The sequence below is a fragment of the Gloeophyllum trabeum genome (genome assembly GCF_000344685.1).
Source record: "Gloeophyllum trabeum ATCC 11539 unplaced genomic scaffold GLOTRscaffold_00004, whole genome shotgun sequence".
Classification (NCBI taxonomy): domain Eukaryota; kingdom Fungi; phylum Basidiomycota; class Agaricomycetes; order Gloeophyllales; family Gloeophyllaceae; genus Gloeophyllum; species Gloeophyllum trabeum.
This window is the reverse complement of record NW_006920413.1, coordinates 960,170-975,768: the sequence shown is the minus strand read 5'-3', so window position 1 is coordinate 975,768 and position 15,599 is coordinate 960,170. Positions and strand designations below refer to the sequence as shown.

At 51.1% G+C, this 15,599-nt stretch overlaps 5 protein-coding genes across 5 annotated transcripts; 3 read left to right on the top strand and 2 right to left on the bottom strand.

Moving 5' to 3' along the window:
• Positions 1 to 1,104: 1,104 nt before the first annotated feature.
• GLOTRDRAFT_104708 (FAD/NAD P-binding domain-containing protein) lies at positions 1,105 to 2,988 on the top strand (the record flags this gene model as incomplete). Its single annotated transcript, XM_007866045.1, has 9 exons — positions 1,105 to 1,122; positions 1,301 to 1,565; positions 1,628 to 1,710; positions 1,762 to 2,106; positions 2,163 to 2,281; positions 2,337 to 2,466; positions 2,521 to 2,550; positions 2,605 to 2,861; positions 2,898 to 2,988. The coding sequence occupies 9 exons, from the start codon at positions 1,105 to 1,107 to the stop codon at positions 2,986 to 2,988; spliced, it is 1,338 nt and encodes a 445-aa protein (XP_007864236.1).
• A 273-nt stretch (positions 2,989 to 3,261) lies between these two features.
• Positions 3,262 to 5,296, top strand: GLOTRDRAFT_73622 (SET domain-containing protein). The gene is made up of 9 exons (XM_007866044.1): positions 3,262 to 3,446; positions 3,511 to 3,697; positions 3,745 to 3,825; positions 3,880 to 3,941; positions 3,993 to 4,328; positions 4,379 to 4,450; positions 4,506 to 4,711; positions 4,771 to 4,969; positions 5,021 to 5,296. Exons 1-9 carry the CDS (start codon positions 3,330 to 3,332, stop codon positions 5,222 to 5,224), a joined length of 1,464 nt encoding a protein of 487 aa, XP_007864235.1. The 5' UTR covers positions 3,262 to 3,329; the 3' UTR covers positions 5,225 to 5,296.
• Positions 5,297 to 7,348: 2,052 nt separating this feature from the next.
• On the bottom strand, positions 7,349 to 8,787 carry GLOTRDRAFT_137504 (Metallo-dependent phosphatase; the record flags this gene model as incomplete). Its single annotated transcript, XM_007866043.1, has 8 exons — positions 7,349 to 7,493; positions 7,548 to 7,836; positions 7,888 to 7,969; positions 8,023 to 8,079; positions 8,135 to 8,264; positions 8,316 to 8,440; positions 8,497 to 8,567; positions 8,621 to 8,787. The coding sequence occupies 8 exons, from the start codon at positions 8,785 to 8,787 to the stop codon at positions 7,473 to 7,475; spliced, it is 942 nt and encodes a 313-aa protein (XP_007864234.1). The 3' UTR covers positions 7,349 to 7,472.
• A 415-nt stretch (positions 8,788 to 9,202) lies between these two features.
• GLOTRDRAFT_92227 (uncharacterized protein) lies at positions 9,203 to 12,408 on the top strand (the record flags this gene model as incomplete). Its single annotated transcript, XM_007866042.1, has 16 exons — positions 9,203 to 9,234; positions 9,338 to 9,413; positions 9,467 to 9,497; positions 9,557 to 9,705; positions 9,766 to 9,840; positions 9,865 to 9,929; positions 10,126 to 10,301; positions 10,393 to 10,480; positions 10,895 to 10,941; positions 10,994 to 11,079; positions 11,140 to 11,151; positions 11,197 to 11,431; positions 11,491 to 11,549; positions 11,607 to 11,892; positions 12,270 to 12,307; positions 12,388 to 12,408. 16 exons carry the CDS (start codon positions 9,203 to 9,205, stop codon positions 12,406 to 12,408), a joined length of 1,476 nt encoding a protein of 491 aa, XP_007864233.1.
• Positions 12,409 to 13,903: 1,495 nt separating this feature from the next.
• On the bottom strand, positions 13,904 to 15,253 carry GLOTRDRAFT_73616 (uncharacterized protein). The gene is made up of 3 exons (XM_007866041.1): positions 14,666 to 15,253; positions 14,546 to 14,602; positions 13,904 to 14,478 (listed from the first exon to the last, which is right to left on the bottom strand). Exons 1-3 carry the CDS (start codon positions 15,222 to 15,224, stop codon positions 14,078 to 14,080), a joined length of 1,017 nt encoding a protein of 338 aa, XP_007864232.1. The 5' UTR covers positions 15,225 to 15,253; the 3' UTR covers positions 13,904 to 14,077.
• Between the last annotated feature and the right edge of the window lie 346 nt (positions 15,254 to 15,599).

Sequence of the window (15,599 nt, the reverse complement as noted above, 5' to 3'; positions counted from 1 at the left end):
AAGTGCGCGTAGGTAGGTAACCAGACATGCACCTCACAAGGGGCTGCACCGGTACTACCGTGTCATAGGTTAGTCTGCAAAAGTCTAGAGTTCCATACACCATTTCCGGAACTTAGTCTACCTAGATTCTACCTGAGTTTTAAGCAAATACTGAGCTCCATTTACGTTGAAGTTACTTATCTACAGTCCGCCTGTGATGGTAAGAGTTCTTCAACGAGCTCCATCAATATACCGAGCCTTAGTACTAGTAGGAAGAACTCGGCATTATTCGAGGGAGAGCGGGGAAGAGCGGGTTGCCACGTGCACGAGCACTCCAGACCGCCCGATCCAGTCCTATTACTATACTGTACAGGGATTCTTGTCATTCCCTCCTTGACTCTGAGCAGCATCCCAGAAGGCCCGGAGCTCACTCAACATAGACGCGGAGGTGCGCCGTTTATCAAGGCCTATAAATATGGAGGTATCATCTGGCGCTATAGAACCGACGTTCTCACATTGTCATAGTCATGTAGTCCGTTGTCGTCGGGGGCTTCGGCCTTAACTTGGCCAATATATTATCAAAGGCTCGATATGCCACATACAGTCCACCCGGCGTGTATCTGTGAGAAGAAACGACATCCTCATTCCTCAACTTTCACTCCGGATATAAAGCGGACATACGACTCTTGAACCGTCTACATGCAAGTTCGGAATTTGGGCGGACTTATGCTCAGAAAATACTCTATGCTTGCTATACAAGACCAGATACATGATGCAAAAGCTCAGATACTTGGGTCGCCGACGTGGTCCTTACGTGAACCTCTTCGGCCGACGCAGGTAGCCGGTAAGCTCTATCTGGGAGCGCCCCGTCGATATGTTCGGCGCCGACCGTCCATCCACCGCGGTCTTCGCATGTCCATACTCAACTGACCTTCTAAGACACATAGGTAGGCATATCGGAACCCCCTCCTGGGATTTTTGATGCCACTACCCTTACCATGGTACTTGCAGGTATCAGTTCTCTGCTAAACGAGCAAAATGCTTTTCCGAGGGAGCCCTTAAAGTTCATTGCGGATAATATTGCTCTGTGGTTGGCTCTCTTCCTCTCAGCGACTACATCTCAGCATGTCGATATCGAAGGTAGTGAGTAGGAGTCTTGCAGTGAACGCGCAGAACTCCCCTTACGGGTTTTTATTCAGGACGACTTACTTCCTCTCAAGCCTTTGGCTGCATCCATGGTAGAGGATGCCATCAAGCTAGCAGAGGTTTGACGCGCCCTGATTCTTCCTTCTATCTGCTGACCTCTTATCTCGTCTATCAGCACAAAGTTCTTTATGACGGACGCAAAGCCAAGGCTTGCCTGGACATAGTTATAGTCGGTTGTGGCTTGGGCGGCCTGGCTGCAGCATTCTGCCTTGGGCAAGCGGGGCATAGGATCACCGTATTAGAGAGTGCGCCCGCGATCGGTGAAGTCGGTGCAGGTATCCAGACTACACCAAACCTTACGCGGCTATTAATTCGCTGGGGACTGGGTCCGGTATTGAAGGAAATCACGGTTAAACCCGAAGCGCTTGCTTTCCACAGATGTCAGTCTCAGTGCCTGGAATATTCCTTCCATTCCGGCTGCCACTAATATCGTATTATGCAGGGAAAACAGGAGAACGTGTTGCATACACCCGGTGGGGCGATCGCATGGAGAAAGACCATGGATCCCCTTACTATCACATCCACGTACGTTGGCACTCCAGGTTGTCAAATGTACTTGATTGAACTCCATTTCAGAGAGCTGATCTACATAAGCTCCTTTTTGATCTGGCGACACCGTTCATGAATCTTCGGCTGAGCTCTCGAGTGGTGGCCGTCGATCCTACCATTCCAACCGTCACACTCATGTCTGGAGAGGTTATCAAGACGGACTTGATTATCGGAGCCGACGGCATCAAGTCCTTAGTTCGCGAAGTAGTTGTTGGTGGTCCTGATAAACCGGTACCGACCGGGGATGCAGCATACAGGGCAATCATCAGTACTAAACCTATGATCAAAGATCCTCTTCTCAAACCTCTGGTAGACACACCCGAGATGTGCGGTTGGATGGGTCCTGACAAGCATATTATGGCGTATTGCATCGTAAGTCTCCGTTCGAATGCCAGGATGGTTTGGAAGGTCTAATTCAGTTTACTCAGCGTGGCAAGAAAGAGTATAATATGGTTATGATACACCCCGATGACGGTTCCGTTGAGTCCTGGACGGCCGAAGGCAGCGCTGACAAGATGAGGTCGCATTTTATCGGGTGGGAACCCAGGTACGCGGAACGTCCGATCACTAGTCCATAACCGACTGATAGTCTGCCTCTTTAGAGTAGTGAAATTATTGAGCCATGTGAAGACTGCGCTACAATGGAAGCTTATGGATCGGGCTCCATTGGATACCTGGGTACACTCCGAAGGCAAGGTCGTCTTGTTAGGTGATGCGTGTCATCCCATGCTGGTATGCCTCTTGCACGATCTCCTCGGGAGTAAAATTAACACATTATCCTGTCAGCCTTATCGCGCGCAAGGTTCAGCCATGGCTGTGAGACTTGACCATGTATTTCTTCCTCCCTCGGATATTCACTGTTATATATAGATAGAAGACGGCGCAGTGATCGGCAACCTCTTGTCGAGGCTCACTGATCGGTCACAAGTGCCTGCCCTGTTGCAAGCATATCAAGCTCTTCGTCACCCTCGCGCGTCCGCGACTCAAGCCTCTGCTCGTCTTAATCAGAAGATATTTCACTATCACGACGGCCCCGAGCAGGAGGCGAGGGACGCGTCCATGAAACAAGCTATGCGGGCAGAACTGGGGGAGATTGATATTGACGCGACAGAGGGCAACGCCAACCAGTGGGCGGACAAGACAAAGAACTTCGTACAATTCAGCTATGACGCTGATTTAGAAGTAGAAAAATGGTGGAAGGAGCAAGGTGAGAAAATATTTGGAGTTGAGAACGAGCCTACCAGCAAGATGTAAGGTTCGCCTAGATTGTAGACACTGCGTAATATGATCCACTTGTAACCACATCGTTGCTTGTATATGGCCCCGTACAAGAGCATCCCCAGATCCTAGGCTATCCTAGGCCTTCCAATGGTAGGAGTAAATGCAAGGCTACATTTCGTTGCAGTGCTTCCGAGTAATTCACGAAACCCAAGAGAATTGAAGTGTCGACGTCGGACGTCCGACTCGGAAACGTCCGACCCGATCGTGCAACCCTCGACACGCCAGTTCCCACGTTTGTTGGGCACTTCTTCATCGGGGAAGCGCCTTAGCACTGCGGTCTGTAACCAGCACCTCGAATATCCTACGCTGGTGTAATGGACACGCTCTTGTCGTGGTTTGAATCACAAGGCGGATCATTGGACTCGTTCTCGATCAAGCTTGCTGATATTGAGGGACATGGCCGCGGCGCCGTAGCTAAAAGAGATATTCCCGTAAGTTCAGATGTTCATCTAGCATTAGCATGTCCCAGGGTTGATTGCTGCAGCCTCTCAAAAGGAAGGGCATGTTCTGTTCTCTATCCCACGAGGCTTGACTTTATCCACGCGTAACTCGGCTTTGCCTGGACTGATCGGCCAGGCTCTCTGGGATAAACATGGTTTGGGTAAAGGTTGGGTTGGCCTGATTTTATGCATGATGTGGGAGGAAGCACAGGGCACCTCTTCCAAGTGGTCAGGTTACTTGAGTAAGTCTTCATATACCCGCAGACGAATGAAACTGAGAATATATGAGACATATTACCCAACGTGTTTGATACGCCCATGTTCTGGGCTGAGGAGGACCTCCAGGAACTAAAGGCCACTGCTGTTTTCGGTATGTCATGATACCACTCTTTGTGTGGCAATATCTTATTCTTATCATTCGTAGACAAGATAGGCAAGGAAGACGCTGAAAGAGACTACCGTGATAGATTATTGCCATGTCTGCAGGTATGTCTGATTCGAGTCTTGTTACAGATGCCAATTTGACAGTGCTTACAGACTCGCCCAGACCTTTTCCCACAGGATCAGATCTCGACATATTACTCACTAGAACGATACCATATAAACGGTAGCCGTATCCTGTCCCGAAGTTTTCACGTGGAAAACGCGGCAGATGAAGAAGAAGAAGACAACGTCGGGGACACCAATGAGAACGGCATGGATGTGGACGAAGCGCCTCAATTGATAGACCCTAATGCCCCGACAACCACCGGAAGCGAATATCCGGAAGCTGAGGATAGCGAAGCTAGTGAAGACGAAGATGAGGAAGACGTGGGGGACGTCGCCATGGTCCCACTGGCGGATATGCTGAATGCCCGCTACGGCTCCGAAAACGTGTGTCGCTTTTTCCGCCCTGATTGGTGTTGTCTTATTCTCTGCGTTAGGCGAAACTCTTTTATGAGAAACATGATTTACGGATGGTCACCACGAAACCAATCAAAGCGGGTGAGCAAATTGTAGGTGCATCCTATCACTGGTCTTACGGATGTACTGAACCTCACTGCTTTATAGTGGAACACATATGGGGATCCGCCCAATTCAGATCTTCTCCGCCGATATGGGCACGTGGACATAATACCGCTACCGGAAGGTGGTGAAGGAAATCCTGCGGATATTGTCGAGGTCAGGGCAGATCTTGTCGTTGAATGCCTGTCAGGTATCCAATCAGGGGAGACGTCAGAGAGGATAGACTGGTGGCTAGATCAAGGTGGCGATGAGTGAGTATCCATCAATGAACAAGTTGATGACCGGTTGACGTGAATCCTTCGCGCCGTAGTGTCTTTGTCCTAGACAAAGAGCTGGAGCTACCCGAAGACTGCATATCGTTCATTCGACTCCTCCAATTACCGCAAAACGAGTGGGAAAAAGCCAGAAAGAAGAACAAACTGCCGAAAGGAAAACTGGACCCTACCATTGCTTCCATCGGGCTGAAAGTCTTGGACCAACGACTCAATCAATATCCTACCACTATTGAGGTGTGTAATCTGTTGTCTGTACAGAATAACATCGCATAATAGCAGAGCCAGGAGGATGAGGGTCTTTTATCGCCTGAACGCATAGGAGGCCTAAGTCTGAATAGAAAGCATGCCGTTATAGTTCGGCTGGGGGAGAAGCGGATACTGAAGGGCACTCTCGATAAGTTAAGGTCTATGGCGCCACAAGGAGGAGGCAAGAGGAAGGCAAACGACACAAGCGGGCGTGGCGTTTCGGGAAAGAAGTCAAGACGGTAGTACTACTACTAGTATACTAGAGCATTGTCTCGATACCTGCTCCAATACTTACAATGTTACATCAAGTTCATGATCCAGACCGCTCGAAGGCGGGGACTCCCCGTACACGTCCTCCTTCGGTCAGCTGAAGTGTTCGCCAGCGGGAGACTCACACTGAGCGGGAGAACTGAAGTATCAGAAACACGTGCAAGTCGCGTCGTTACCCTAACCTGGCCCATGGATCAGCTCGGTGGCTGACGCTGCCACCCAACGACCATGAGTGATCTCCATGTACTGCTGCAGTCGAAATGCGAGGTTTTGAACGCCCTCTACCGGAAGCATCTTCAGACTGTCCAGTCCTTGCAAAATACTCTTACGGAGTATATCCTGCCTGGTGTGGTTGATGAGCTCGGACTGGACGAAGATGGGGAATGTTGGGCGAGGAATTGGCTGAAAGACACTCGTAAGTTTCATACCGCATATTTTATTACAAGTGAAGAACGTCACTTTCTTGATTCAGAAAACATATTTCGCATGTTCAAGGTTAGTGCTCTCTCGCACATGCAGTCGCGTAGGTACTTGGCTTATGCGTATCAACCCAAGCGGCACAAGTTTACCCCGTCGTTTACAATTGAGTCTCTGCGGTCTGTTCTCGTATGGCGCCTCACGATATATCCCGAGCATATACCCGAAAATGAAGATTCGCACCTTGTCTGCCTCCCTCCGGAGGCTTGTGATCCCTTCTACCGTCCTATCGTAATCCTAAAGCTGGCATCTCTCCAGCAAGGCCATACCAATATTAAACGAAGTCTCATGTATTCGATGGATAGACTTAGAGAGTTCTTAAGAGTCGTAAATTCCGACTTCGCATCTGAGTTTCGGGACCCCATCTTGCAATGCGTCCTTCTTATTGATCTCAAGGGGGCAGGGATCAAAGACTTGGTGAGGTACATTATTCGTGTATCTCGTACATCTCTCGTTGATTCGTATGTTATCCCAGAGCGTGGACCTCTTGACTTGGTTTCTGCGCGAGGTACATCCGCGCTACCCGGGATTGATTGCTGCCGGTAAGGCTGTTATTCGCTGATGCTCCCCTTTGGCATTTATCCGCTGTTACTTATAGCTCTCGTCCTCAACTATAGCTGGGCTTATTCTGGAGTATGGAATGTAGCGAAGTGAGTTGCTTCCATCTATTTCGACACACGAGTCTCAGCCACCATAGACACACCCTCCCAGAGAGTCTTCTGTCCAAAGTGTTCTTCCCGACCGACGAGGAACTCCTGTCGTTCTTCAGCCCCTCTTCGCTTCCAGAAGGTACGATCCAACGTACTTTATTGTGTGTACGACTACCTCATCCGAATGACCCGCTTATCGCATAGATTTCGGGGGTCACCTTCCAGCGATATCTGACCTACCAAATCTTCTCGATCTCCAAGCAACGCCGTCGCCCCTTCCCCGTCGCCCTCCCGTTTCAACAGCACCGTCTGCTTCTGGTAAGGAACCAGGGCCATCATCGGGATTCCCCACCTCGGAATACTCCTCAGCGTCAGCAATGGGTACGAGGAACCCTCGTTACCAAACGCATCGCCCAACGTCTACTAGCCCCAGAACGCACACGAGCCGTCGGAATACCAGGGATCTCTTACGTACCCTAGCGTTGCTGTTTTGGGAGCGCTATAAATCATATATCGGCATGGGGTTGTGTGCGATTGTGGTCATGGTTGTGGCACGGAGCCGTGGATGGAGACCGGGACGAAGTCAAAGGTCGAGTTTCGAAGCGGTGCCTTGGAGACTGGCGTGGTGGAATTGGATTTTAGCACATTGAACGGCTTCTGACATCTTCCGGCTTCAACAGTGGCTGCATAGCACAAATGCACTCGGGCGCAATGCCTGTCATTTTTTTACTGTTTCCGAGTGTCTCAGGGTATTGCTGCGGGCCGGTGAGCACCATGGCGCCGACTGCGAATATACCTTGTTTCGGTATAAGTAGATTCGGACCAAGCACAGATATCCTGATAGCTGTCGATCTTCGAAGCTTGGGCCGCTACTGGTGTCTTGTCCAACGCCACATCGCGACCTCGTATTGGGCGGCATAGTAGTGCTATAGCACGAAACTAAACATATGGCGGTACAGCGTAACAATAATATCATCGGGTATCAAGGTTCCACTTAAGTATTTACATCGGGCGAACCAAAGTCCTACCGCCCATCGTCGAAAGTCATGATTTGTGCAGGGCGCGATATGACACGATCTGGCGATAGCACCGGCCTAAAGGAAATATTCCGGCAACTACCCCGAAGTGCTGTTTAGTACGTATGGCAATACCAGGATGGACAAGCCCACCTTGCCACCGGCATTCTGAGCCGCTTGAGCTAGCCCGTCTCTATCGTTCTCTGGTGCAGCCTCGAAAACATTGAAATACATGCTTTCGCCGGGACCCACTTCCAATATGCTTGCCGAGTTGCCACACCTGTAGCAGTAGTTGGGTGCTGACCATACTGTTGATAATTGCTTGTCAAATAATGACGCGAACCCCTCCATACACAGCTGGTGCGCCCGAAGAATATGACCCATGTTGTTTGTCTCCAAGAATTTGTGGACTACGCCGGAGCCGAAGGTGTAACCAGCCCCCCTGGCAATACTCAGGGAATGGACAATAATCCGTTCCGGAATGTCGACTCACCGCGGGGAAATAGCGAAATCTTCCTTTTCAGGGTCCGGATCTGACCACACCAAATCTGCCATTGGGCCTTCATGTGGTATCTCTAATATCGCATGAGTTACGCAAAAAGGCACTCAAATGCAACGATGGCGTTACCCCGAAAGCGATCTACAACCTTGATCTGGTCTATTGAATGTATTGACGGCGAAAGCCCTGAATGGGAGCAGGAGTCAGTTATACATTAAAATTTCAACCGATAGGATGTCACCTCCGTGGACGCAAAATATCCGATCGTCGATCACAACGGACAATGTCAGAAAATCGAACATGTCCGTGAAGTATGTCCAGACGTGCGAAGATCCATATTTTCGCACACATTCGGTGTAGAATCCATACGTCTGTAAGCATCAGCTAGGAAGGTCTTAGCCAAAATAAGTTGAGCACCGTACTGTTGTCACCGCGCGTGATTCATGGTTTCCTCGAATGAGCTGCACACGATCAGGGTACCGTAACTTCAGGCACGTTAGAAGAGTTATCGTCTCCACGCTGAAAAGCCCTCGGTCCACGTAGTCACCTACGTGGACACTTCAGTATTAACTGGTCGACCGGTAATTGACGACTAGGACGAACCGAGGAAAAGGTAATTTGTGTGGGGTGCATAACCGCCAATCCGGAAGATTTCGATTAAATCGTAGAACTGACTTAAGAAAGCTAAATGAGAGACCAATCTACATGGTTTGGACTCACGACTCACCCATGAATGTCCCCGACCACGGTTACAGGCGCGCTGATATGTACGACATTCGATTCTCGCATTAACACCTCTTTCGTCTTCTCACATATTTCTCGTAGCAGCGCTTCATGCAGGAGTTGCTTCCGCATTAGTTGCTCTATGCATGCATCTAAGTCAAAGGGAGCCATCACGAGTGTAGATGAAGCGAGCTTAGAGCAGAGTCGAAGTGCGAGTTAGAAGGCCAGAGTCAGTTCCGGACCTTTGTTGTGCCGTGTTTGGTATACAGTATGATGGCCTTCAAGCCACTTTTCCCTCCTCGAACCATCTGCGCGCAACCTCTCCCTCTCCCGTCAGTCTTCCATTTGATAATCTCTCTCGATGTTGGATACTTGTTCCTCAGGAAATTTTGATGTCACTTGTGGTTGCTGTCCATGGTTAATGTTACGAGGGCTAGCAACTATAAGTGCCTAGCACCGATGCCGCCGGCTCCTGGAGCAGGAATCGGAACGCAACATTTGATTCGTACCTGTATATGACAGTGTCCACTCACTCCGTAGCAGCGCGAATATGCTGCAATGAATACAGATTAGATAATTTTATCTGATGCCTGATTCAGGCAGGTGCCTCAAGGCGCTGTGAGTCTCCAGATCGGCTGGTCATGATTCGTTGTTAACATAATGGATTATTAGACTTTTCCGATATAGAGAAGTGCCGCTATCAGGCTCGTCGCATTTTCAGCTGGTTGGGCACGGTACTCTGGCGCATAGCACGTACCCACACGGCGTTCCATGCGAAGAGCGCGCACCACGTGAACGTGCGTGCATGTGTGCTGTCCAAAATCACGGTAACACATCATCGTTGTCATAGTTGTTCGAGGATGTATCCTCCCTATCTCATGGTGAGCCGTGACGGCTCTTGGTCTGTTATAGTTTCTTGTGCTAGATGGACGGCATGCAGGGGACTGCTTTGCAAGCGGTGAAATACTTGCACCGTGGAGTAACCTTCTTCAGACGGTGCAGCTTGCTCGATATGCGCGGTCCTCTGCCTCGTTCCTGCGATTGGCTGCTCTGGTGTCAACCGAGGCAATTAGCCTTCGCGAGCTCCAGGTGCGATGTATTGCCCTCTTGCCGTCATCGTTTTTATTTACGCACTTCCGGGCCCCGCAGAGTAGTATCAAACCGACAGATGGGCGTCCCCCCACGATGAAGACTGGTTGGTACCCGAATATCTCAGGACAACATGTAATATCTCAGGACAACATGTAGTACGCACACAAGAATGTTTTTGGCCCTTTCGGTGGGCCGGGCTGGCATCATAATACAAGGACAAGGTTAGTTTCCACGGCTGATAACCCGGCACACTTCTCTCAATGCGGTCGTCCTTCCAAGCAGGTGTCAGCAGGAGTCGAGGGCGATGGATTGAGCTGCTTATCTCACCGTTCCGGATTGGACCGAAGAGCATCACCGGCCTGAGCAGATGGATTACCTGAGTCCTGCCCTTCTGGTAATATCGTACGGAGCAATCAGCCTCTCGCCCGCGATTCAATCGCAGAAAAGTGGCAGCCGGGCCCTACACGCCGCCGAGTACGGTCGTTCTCGCGGCGCCGCAGGGTGGGCGTATGGATTGCCCATTCTGGAGCCTGTCCTGGATCGCCTGTTACCTGCCAGTGTCGTTGCACTACGACAGGGTGGCCCTCTGACAAGTTCCGGCCGCAAGCTGAGCACCCGGCACTCTTTTCTATGCCGGGATCAGTACTAGAGAAGTACTGACTGTTTAATGTCTTGAAATTGCAGCTGCAAGCGTCACTCCTGCTCTTGGGATCGTGAAGAGCTTCCAGTTTGGCATAGCAGAATTCTTTCCTTGGTCTCCCTTGGCTGTTACGTTCGCCTAGAGTCCCTGCGTAGGATGAGAGAATTCCTACTAGTGTTTGCATCATAGCAAGGTCTTGGATACGATAGCGGCTGCTTGCATCATAGTATTAACACGGACCTGGATACGATCCGTCTGCCAAATCACAGCGCCTCTACCTACGGACTCAGTCACAAATGTCGAGCAATTGTGGCAAAACCCCCCCGCATTTCAGTTACATTCGAGAAGTCTGTTAATTGCCATCCTGCCTTTATTCACCGGTGCTTGGTTTGCCGGCCTATGACGGCGAGCGTCGCCTAGTTAATGGAAGAAGGCGAATCAAATGACGATCCCGCAGAAAGAAGCCAGGAGACTAAAAATAACGCTTGTCTGGATACGGGTTAGCGTTATGATCTAACCCATTGACAACTACCTTGCCTGTTCCAGGAACTCGCAGCCTCAAAAATGTATTGCTGTCGACTCTGACCCGAAAAGTTCGCGCTTACATTGTTGGTTTTATTCTTCACTTGATTGGGCTGATGACAGTTTTGCTGCCAAATTGCCCTTCTTCGGCTGAGCACCAGGATCTGCCCACGATGCTGAACGCCGATTGCCGCAACATACCTTTGACGGTATTCGGCCTCTTGAGATATTCGGAACATTAAATCTCGTAGACATGATATAAAGGATAGGCTCGTGCCTTGGTGAGTACAGTGACCTATAATCCCTATCTTTGCAGAAACTTTCAGCGACTCATGGAGCGTCCATCATACTCTAGTGGCTCCGGTGCTGAGGAGCTTCCTTATACCTCCTTCGCGTCCACGGATACTCAGCCACATGTACCTTCCGGCCTTGCGTCAGGGAACGCCGGAGACCCGTATTATTCGCCAACAAGCGGCGTTCCCGTTCAAGCCCACGGGACGTCGCAAGCAAACAACTATGCGGTGTCGGGCTATCCGCCGCCTCCAAACTATACTTATGATGGTGCGCGACTTGTATCCAGCGTGACTTCTGCGTGTTTGTGATCTTGGTCCCTGTAATAGTGCAGCCTGGCGTGTACGCACCTCAAGCAGGCTACGGTGCTCCGGGAGAAGCGTCGCAGGTCAGACATCATCGCGCCAATAGCATACACGCACCATCCTACCACGACCCTTCCCAGATGGCCCCGTACGCTGGTAGCATGTACCACCCAGGACACGGAAACAAGGGTGGGCGGATGGTATCAGATACAGGTCCCTATTCCCATACAACGGCTTCGGGAGGCTCGTCTCCTCCGTCTCGCACGAGCACACAGTTTGTGCCGACGCCAGCCCAGACCCTTCAGACCTACGGCTCAGGCGCTTCTGCGCCCAGCACTGGGAGCCGTGCTGCCTTTTTGCCCGCCGGTTCACGACATGCTCGATCCCAGTCCCTCACGACCATCCAGATACCAGAGCACCCCGCCGGTGCCTCTACGGCGACCCCTGTGCAACGGTGGCAGTGCGGACAATGCGACACAACCTTTTCGCGAGCCCACGACAGAACAAGGCACATTCAAACACATCATCGTCCGGACAGTCAGAGACATAGGTGTCCTGACTGTACCAGACCCTTCAGCAGGTCCGATGCCTTGAAACGCCATCGTGACTCCGGATGCCGCGGACCATCACCCCCGTAGAAGAGCTGCACAATTCCTATACCGATGGCATGGCCTCTCGAAATACTAGTAGATTTGTACTTTACACGTTCGCTGTATAACATTCTGCGAATACTTGGTTGTCCAGATAATTGTACTACTCTCGCGCTCTCCGTATATTTTCTAAACTCACTTGTTGTACCGTAGGCCTAGTCTTGGCGATTGATGTAATCCTACCGCACTCGGTGTGCAAATTCTTGTCCTAATATCAGGGGCCTCGCGAAACAATCTCTCTTCCCCTGATATCCATCACATTCTTCTGTAGAGTACCGATCCTGAGCGGTGACCATGGGGTCAGACGCCCTCCATGCCCACTAAATTGTTCTTTGTAAGGTCGTTAGGGAGTGCTCTGACGCGCGGAACTTGCAGTGTGCGGATCACCTCGAGACTGCTACCAATATCAGCCTGATCTTTCGGCGAATCGTAGATTTCATTAGAAGATCCTGGAATCGCAGTTGGAGTACCGCTTCTTCAATCCCCGATGGTGGGATTTCAAACGTGGAAACCTACGGAAAAGCGCCTCGGTTGTCGAATGTGGAGGGCCCGTAACACCGCGAGGGTGTAGGAGGGCGCTACGGGGGCTCTCGTGAGGCATACGAAGGACCTTACATTTCCCCGCGCAGGATAACAAGCTCAATCCATCGAGACAACAGGGATCGTGAATCGGTCGCGGGAGTCAAGTGGGTACCACATGAGGGATACACATCCTAAACTGTGGCAGGAGGGATCCGCAGAAGGTCGCCCGGAGATATGAGTGCGGCCAGCGAGCTTGCTTTCCGAATGAGGTTGCGGCATAGTACACACGCCGTCTCAAGTCTCCGCAGTCGCCTGGGATGTATCAGAATGCCATAAGAGGGGAGTCCGACGGGATATCGCCGTCATCCTGGGCAGCGCAGATAGGCCCTAGGCCTATCAAATGACTGTGACGCATTCCGAGAAGGACTGTCTGGTTCCTCGACAGAGGGATCGCCCTAGGTCAGGAGAAATCAGCGAGCTCCATTGGTGCAGATTGGCTACCTGCGATTGACCCTGAAGGCCCTTCCCTGCCAGACCCCTTCTGTATTGGTGTGAATGCCGAGTCCATCGCGATCCCTTGTTACGTCGCCGATTAAAGCGTACCATGGATACTCTGGTGATATTTGTTCTGGCGCAGAGTAGAACTGAACACACTCGACCTGGATCACAGTCATCGAGGCTGTATCCATTGGAGGCCCCTTGGACCGGATACAATAACGTCGCCGCCGAACGTATGATGCACAACGCACCAGACACTAACTCGGCGACTTGCAGTCTGGAAGGGTGACTAGGCGAGAGTCATCTGAGCCACTTCGGGAAGAAGCCGGAGGTATACCTGCACATGGCAAAAAGAGTTCCAACAAGGCCAAGGGACGTGACTTCTTCTCCCCGATGCGAGAATATCGCAGTTACCATGTTAAGTCGGGGGAATTAGTCCCGACAAGACGACGTGAGCAAACGGGTCCGCGAAGATCACAGGAAACAGGGAACGTCTTGTCCTCAAAACGACGGCCAGAGGACTCCGTCCTGATACTCCAGAAGCTTCTTCTTCCTAGCCAATTATTTGATCACGATGCCATCTGTCCAAGAGCAGGCCTTTTCGTCTCCGGCGGTGGGGCATCAGACAGCCGCGATATATATAGTTGTGTACGTCGCAGCGCGCTGTGACATGTCGCCAATCAGGTATAGTTTACTTGGCAAACTCCACTTATGCAGCTCTCCAGTAGCCGCAGACTTTTCGACGAGGGGCACAATAGTAGCATGGACATACACCGGCGGCCGTCGACAGCGGGACAGGTCGCAGATCAGAACGATGATATCCAAGGGCCGAACCACATTGCCAAGTCGTACCTGCCACTCAGATATGCACGTAGCCGTGCAGAAGCATGTAGGCCTAATATTACACAGCAAGCATACGTGAATTATAGCATGAATTGGGATCACTCATCGTCATCATCCTCGGTATCGTCATTATCGCCGCCACTATCATTTCCAAGCCCCTCGATAGCCACTGATGTTTCGTTGCTGGGGTCCTCCGCGTCTTCTTGTTTCTGCGCTTCTTCCTTTTTCCTGAGTTTGTCTATCACCTTGTCCGCCCTATTGAATATACCTGCCGTCGGCGAGGCGCAGGCGGCACACTTCGGTGTCTTGGCATAGCGTTTTATGGCACACGCAGAACAGAAGTAGTGACCGCAGCGTGTGACAACAGGGTCTGTATAGTGTTTGCGACAGATCAGACAGGCGAAGGGTATGTCTTCGTCCGAGTCGGAGTCGTCGGAGACATCCTCGACTTGTTTTCTTGGGTTCTCGGCGAGCTTGTCGAGTTGCCATCCAGCGAGGTCTGCGTGCGGAAGTTGACGTATGAGTCCGGGCCAAGAGTCAAAAATGAGAATGACAAAGTAACGTACACGTTCCCCGGTCATGCAAGAACTTGCAAGTGTCGCCGAACCCGCAGTAACCCGTCTCTGAAATCAGTGTTGATTAGTTTAGTCAATCGAGGAAATATTAAACTAACGTATGAGACGTACCTTTGTAGTCCTTGCAGACATCGGGCTGATAATCAGTTATGGTCACAGTCCTGATTGTACTGCTCGTATTCCGTTGGGGTCCGACTCTCATAGCTTTCGGAACATCTTGACTTTTCTTCAGGTGCTGCTTATAAGCCTTCTGACCTCGATACAGGCCGTCATCCGGCACGTCGTCGTCTTCATCGCCTCTTTCGCGCTTTTCTTGCTTCCTCCGTTTCGCGAGCAGCTCCTCAGCCTCATCTCCCGCGAGAATATCCAAAGCAGCGTTCACATGAGAACCAGCAGCGGTCCACTTCACGTCCGGACCGTCTTTCTCTCTCTCGCCTCCTGCGTCGTCGTCGTTCCTCTGCGAGACTGTCCGTTTGGTGCCAGCGCTAAGCAGACTGGCCCCAGATTTACGAGAAGGCAGGACGACCGAGGATTTTTCTAGCGATGACGAAGGACCTGAGATGGTAAGCACTGACGCGGGCGGAGACGCCGACCGTTTCCTGGCTGTAGCTGGCCGCGACTTCCCCTTCTTAATGAAAGGCACTTTGAAGTCTGTCGACGAGGACGCCATTGAAAGTGTACGTGATAGAGGAGTAGGAGGCCAAGGCAAGGCTATGGAGTTCCAACACCGGTACCGCTGACGGCTCTTGGAACAGGCCTTAGTCAGCAGGTGTGTCAATGGCAAATCGGGTAAGCATAGGTTTCCTCGGTCTTCACACACACCTCGACTTTCAAAGTTGATTCAAGGGAGCGACAATACTGTACGTTGGTTGAATTCATAGTGGACTCTCACAAGCTTGAATGCTGGAGGCTGGAGCTCAGACCCTTGCTCTCTTGGTGAATCCTGCTTCAATTATAGTTAGCTTCTGTTTCTTGGAAGTTGTCTGTCTTTGGCCAATGGACTCCCATAAATCCAAGGGTACTGGTTGCTCCGATTCGAATAACT

Bases quoted from the DNA above. Each gene is read 5' to 3' on its own strand.
- GLOTRDRAFT_73622 (XM_007866044.1), top strand. From the start codon at position 3,330: ATGGACACGCTCTTGTCGTGGTTTGAATCACAAGGCGGATCATTGGAC. The intron at 3,942-3,992 runs GTATGTCTGATT...CAGTGCTTACAG, and splicing joins GATTATTGCCATGTCTGCAG to ACTCGCCCAGACCTTTTCCC. The intron at 4,329-4,378 runs GTGTGTCGCTTT...TCTCTGCGTTAG, and splicing joins CCCGCTACGGCTCCGAAAAC to GCGAAACTCTTTTATGAGAA.
- GLOTRDRAFT_73616 (XM_007866041.1), bottom strand. From the start codon at position 15,224: ATGGCGTCCTCGTCGACAGACTTCAAAGTGCCTTTCATTAAGAAGGGG. The intron at 14,603-14,665 runs GTACGTCTCATA...CACTGATTTCAG, and splicing joins TGTCTGCAAGGACTACAAAG to AGACGGGTTACTGCGGGTTC. The intron at 14,479-14,545 runs GTACGTTACTTT...TTCCGCACGCAG, and splicing joins CTTGCATGACCGGGGAACGT to ACCTCGCTGGATGGCAACTC.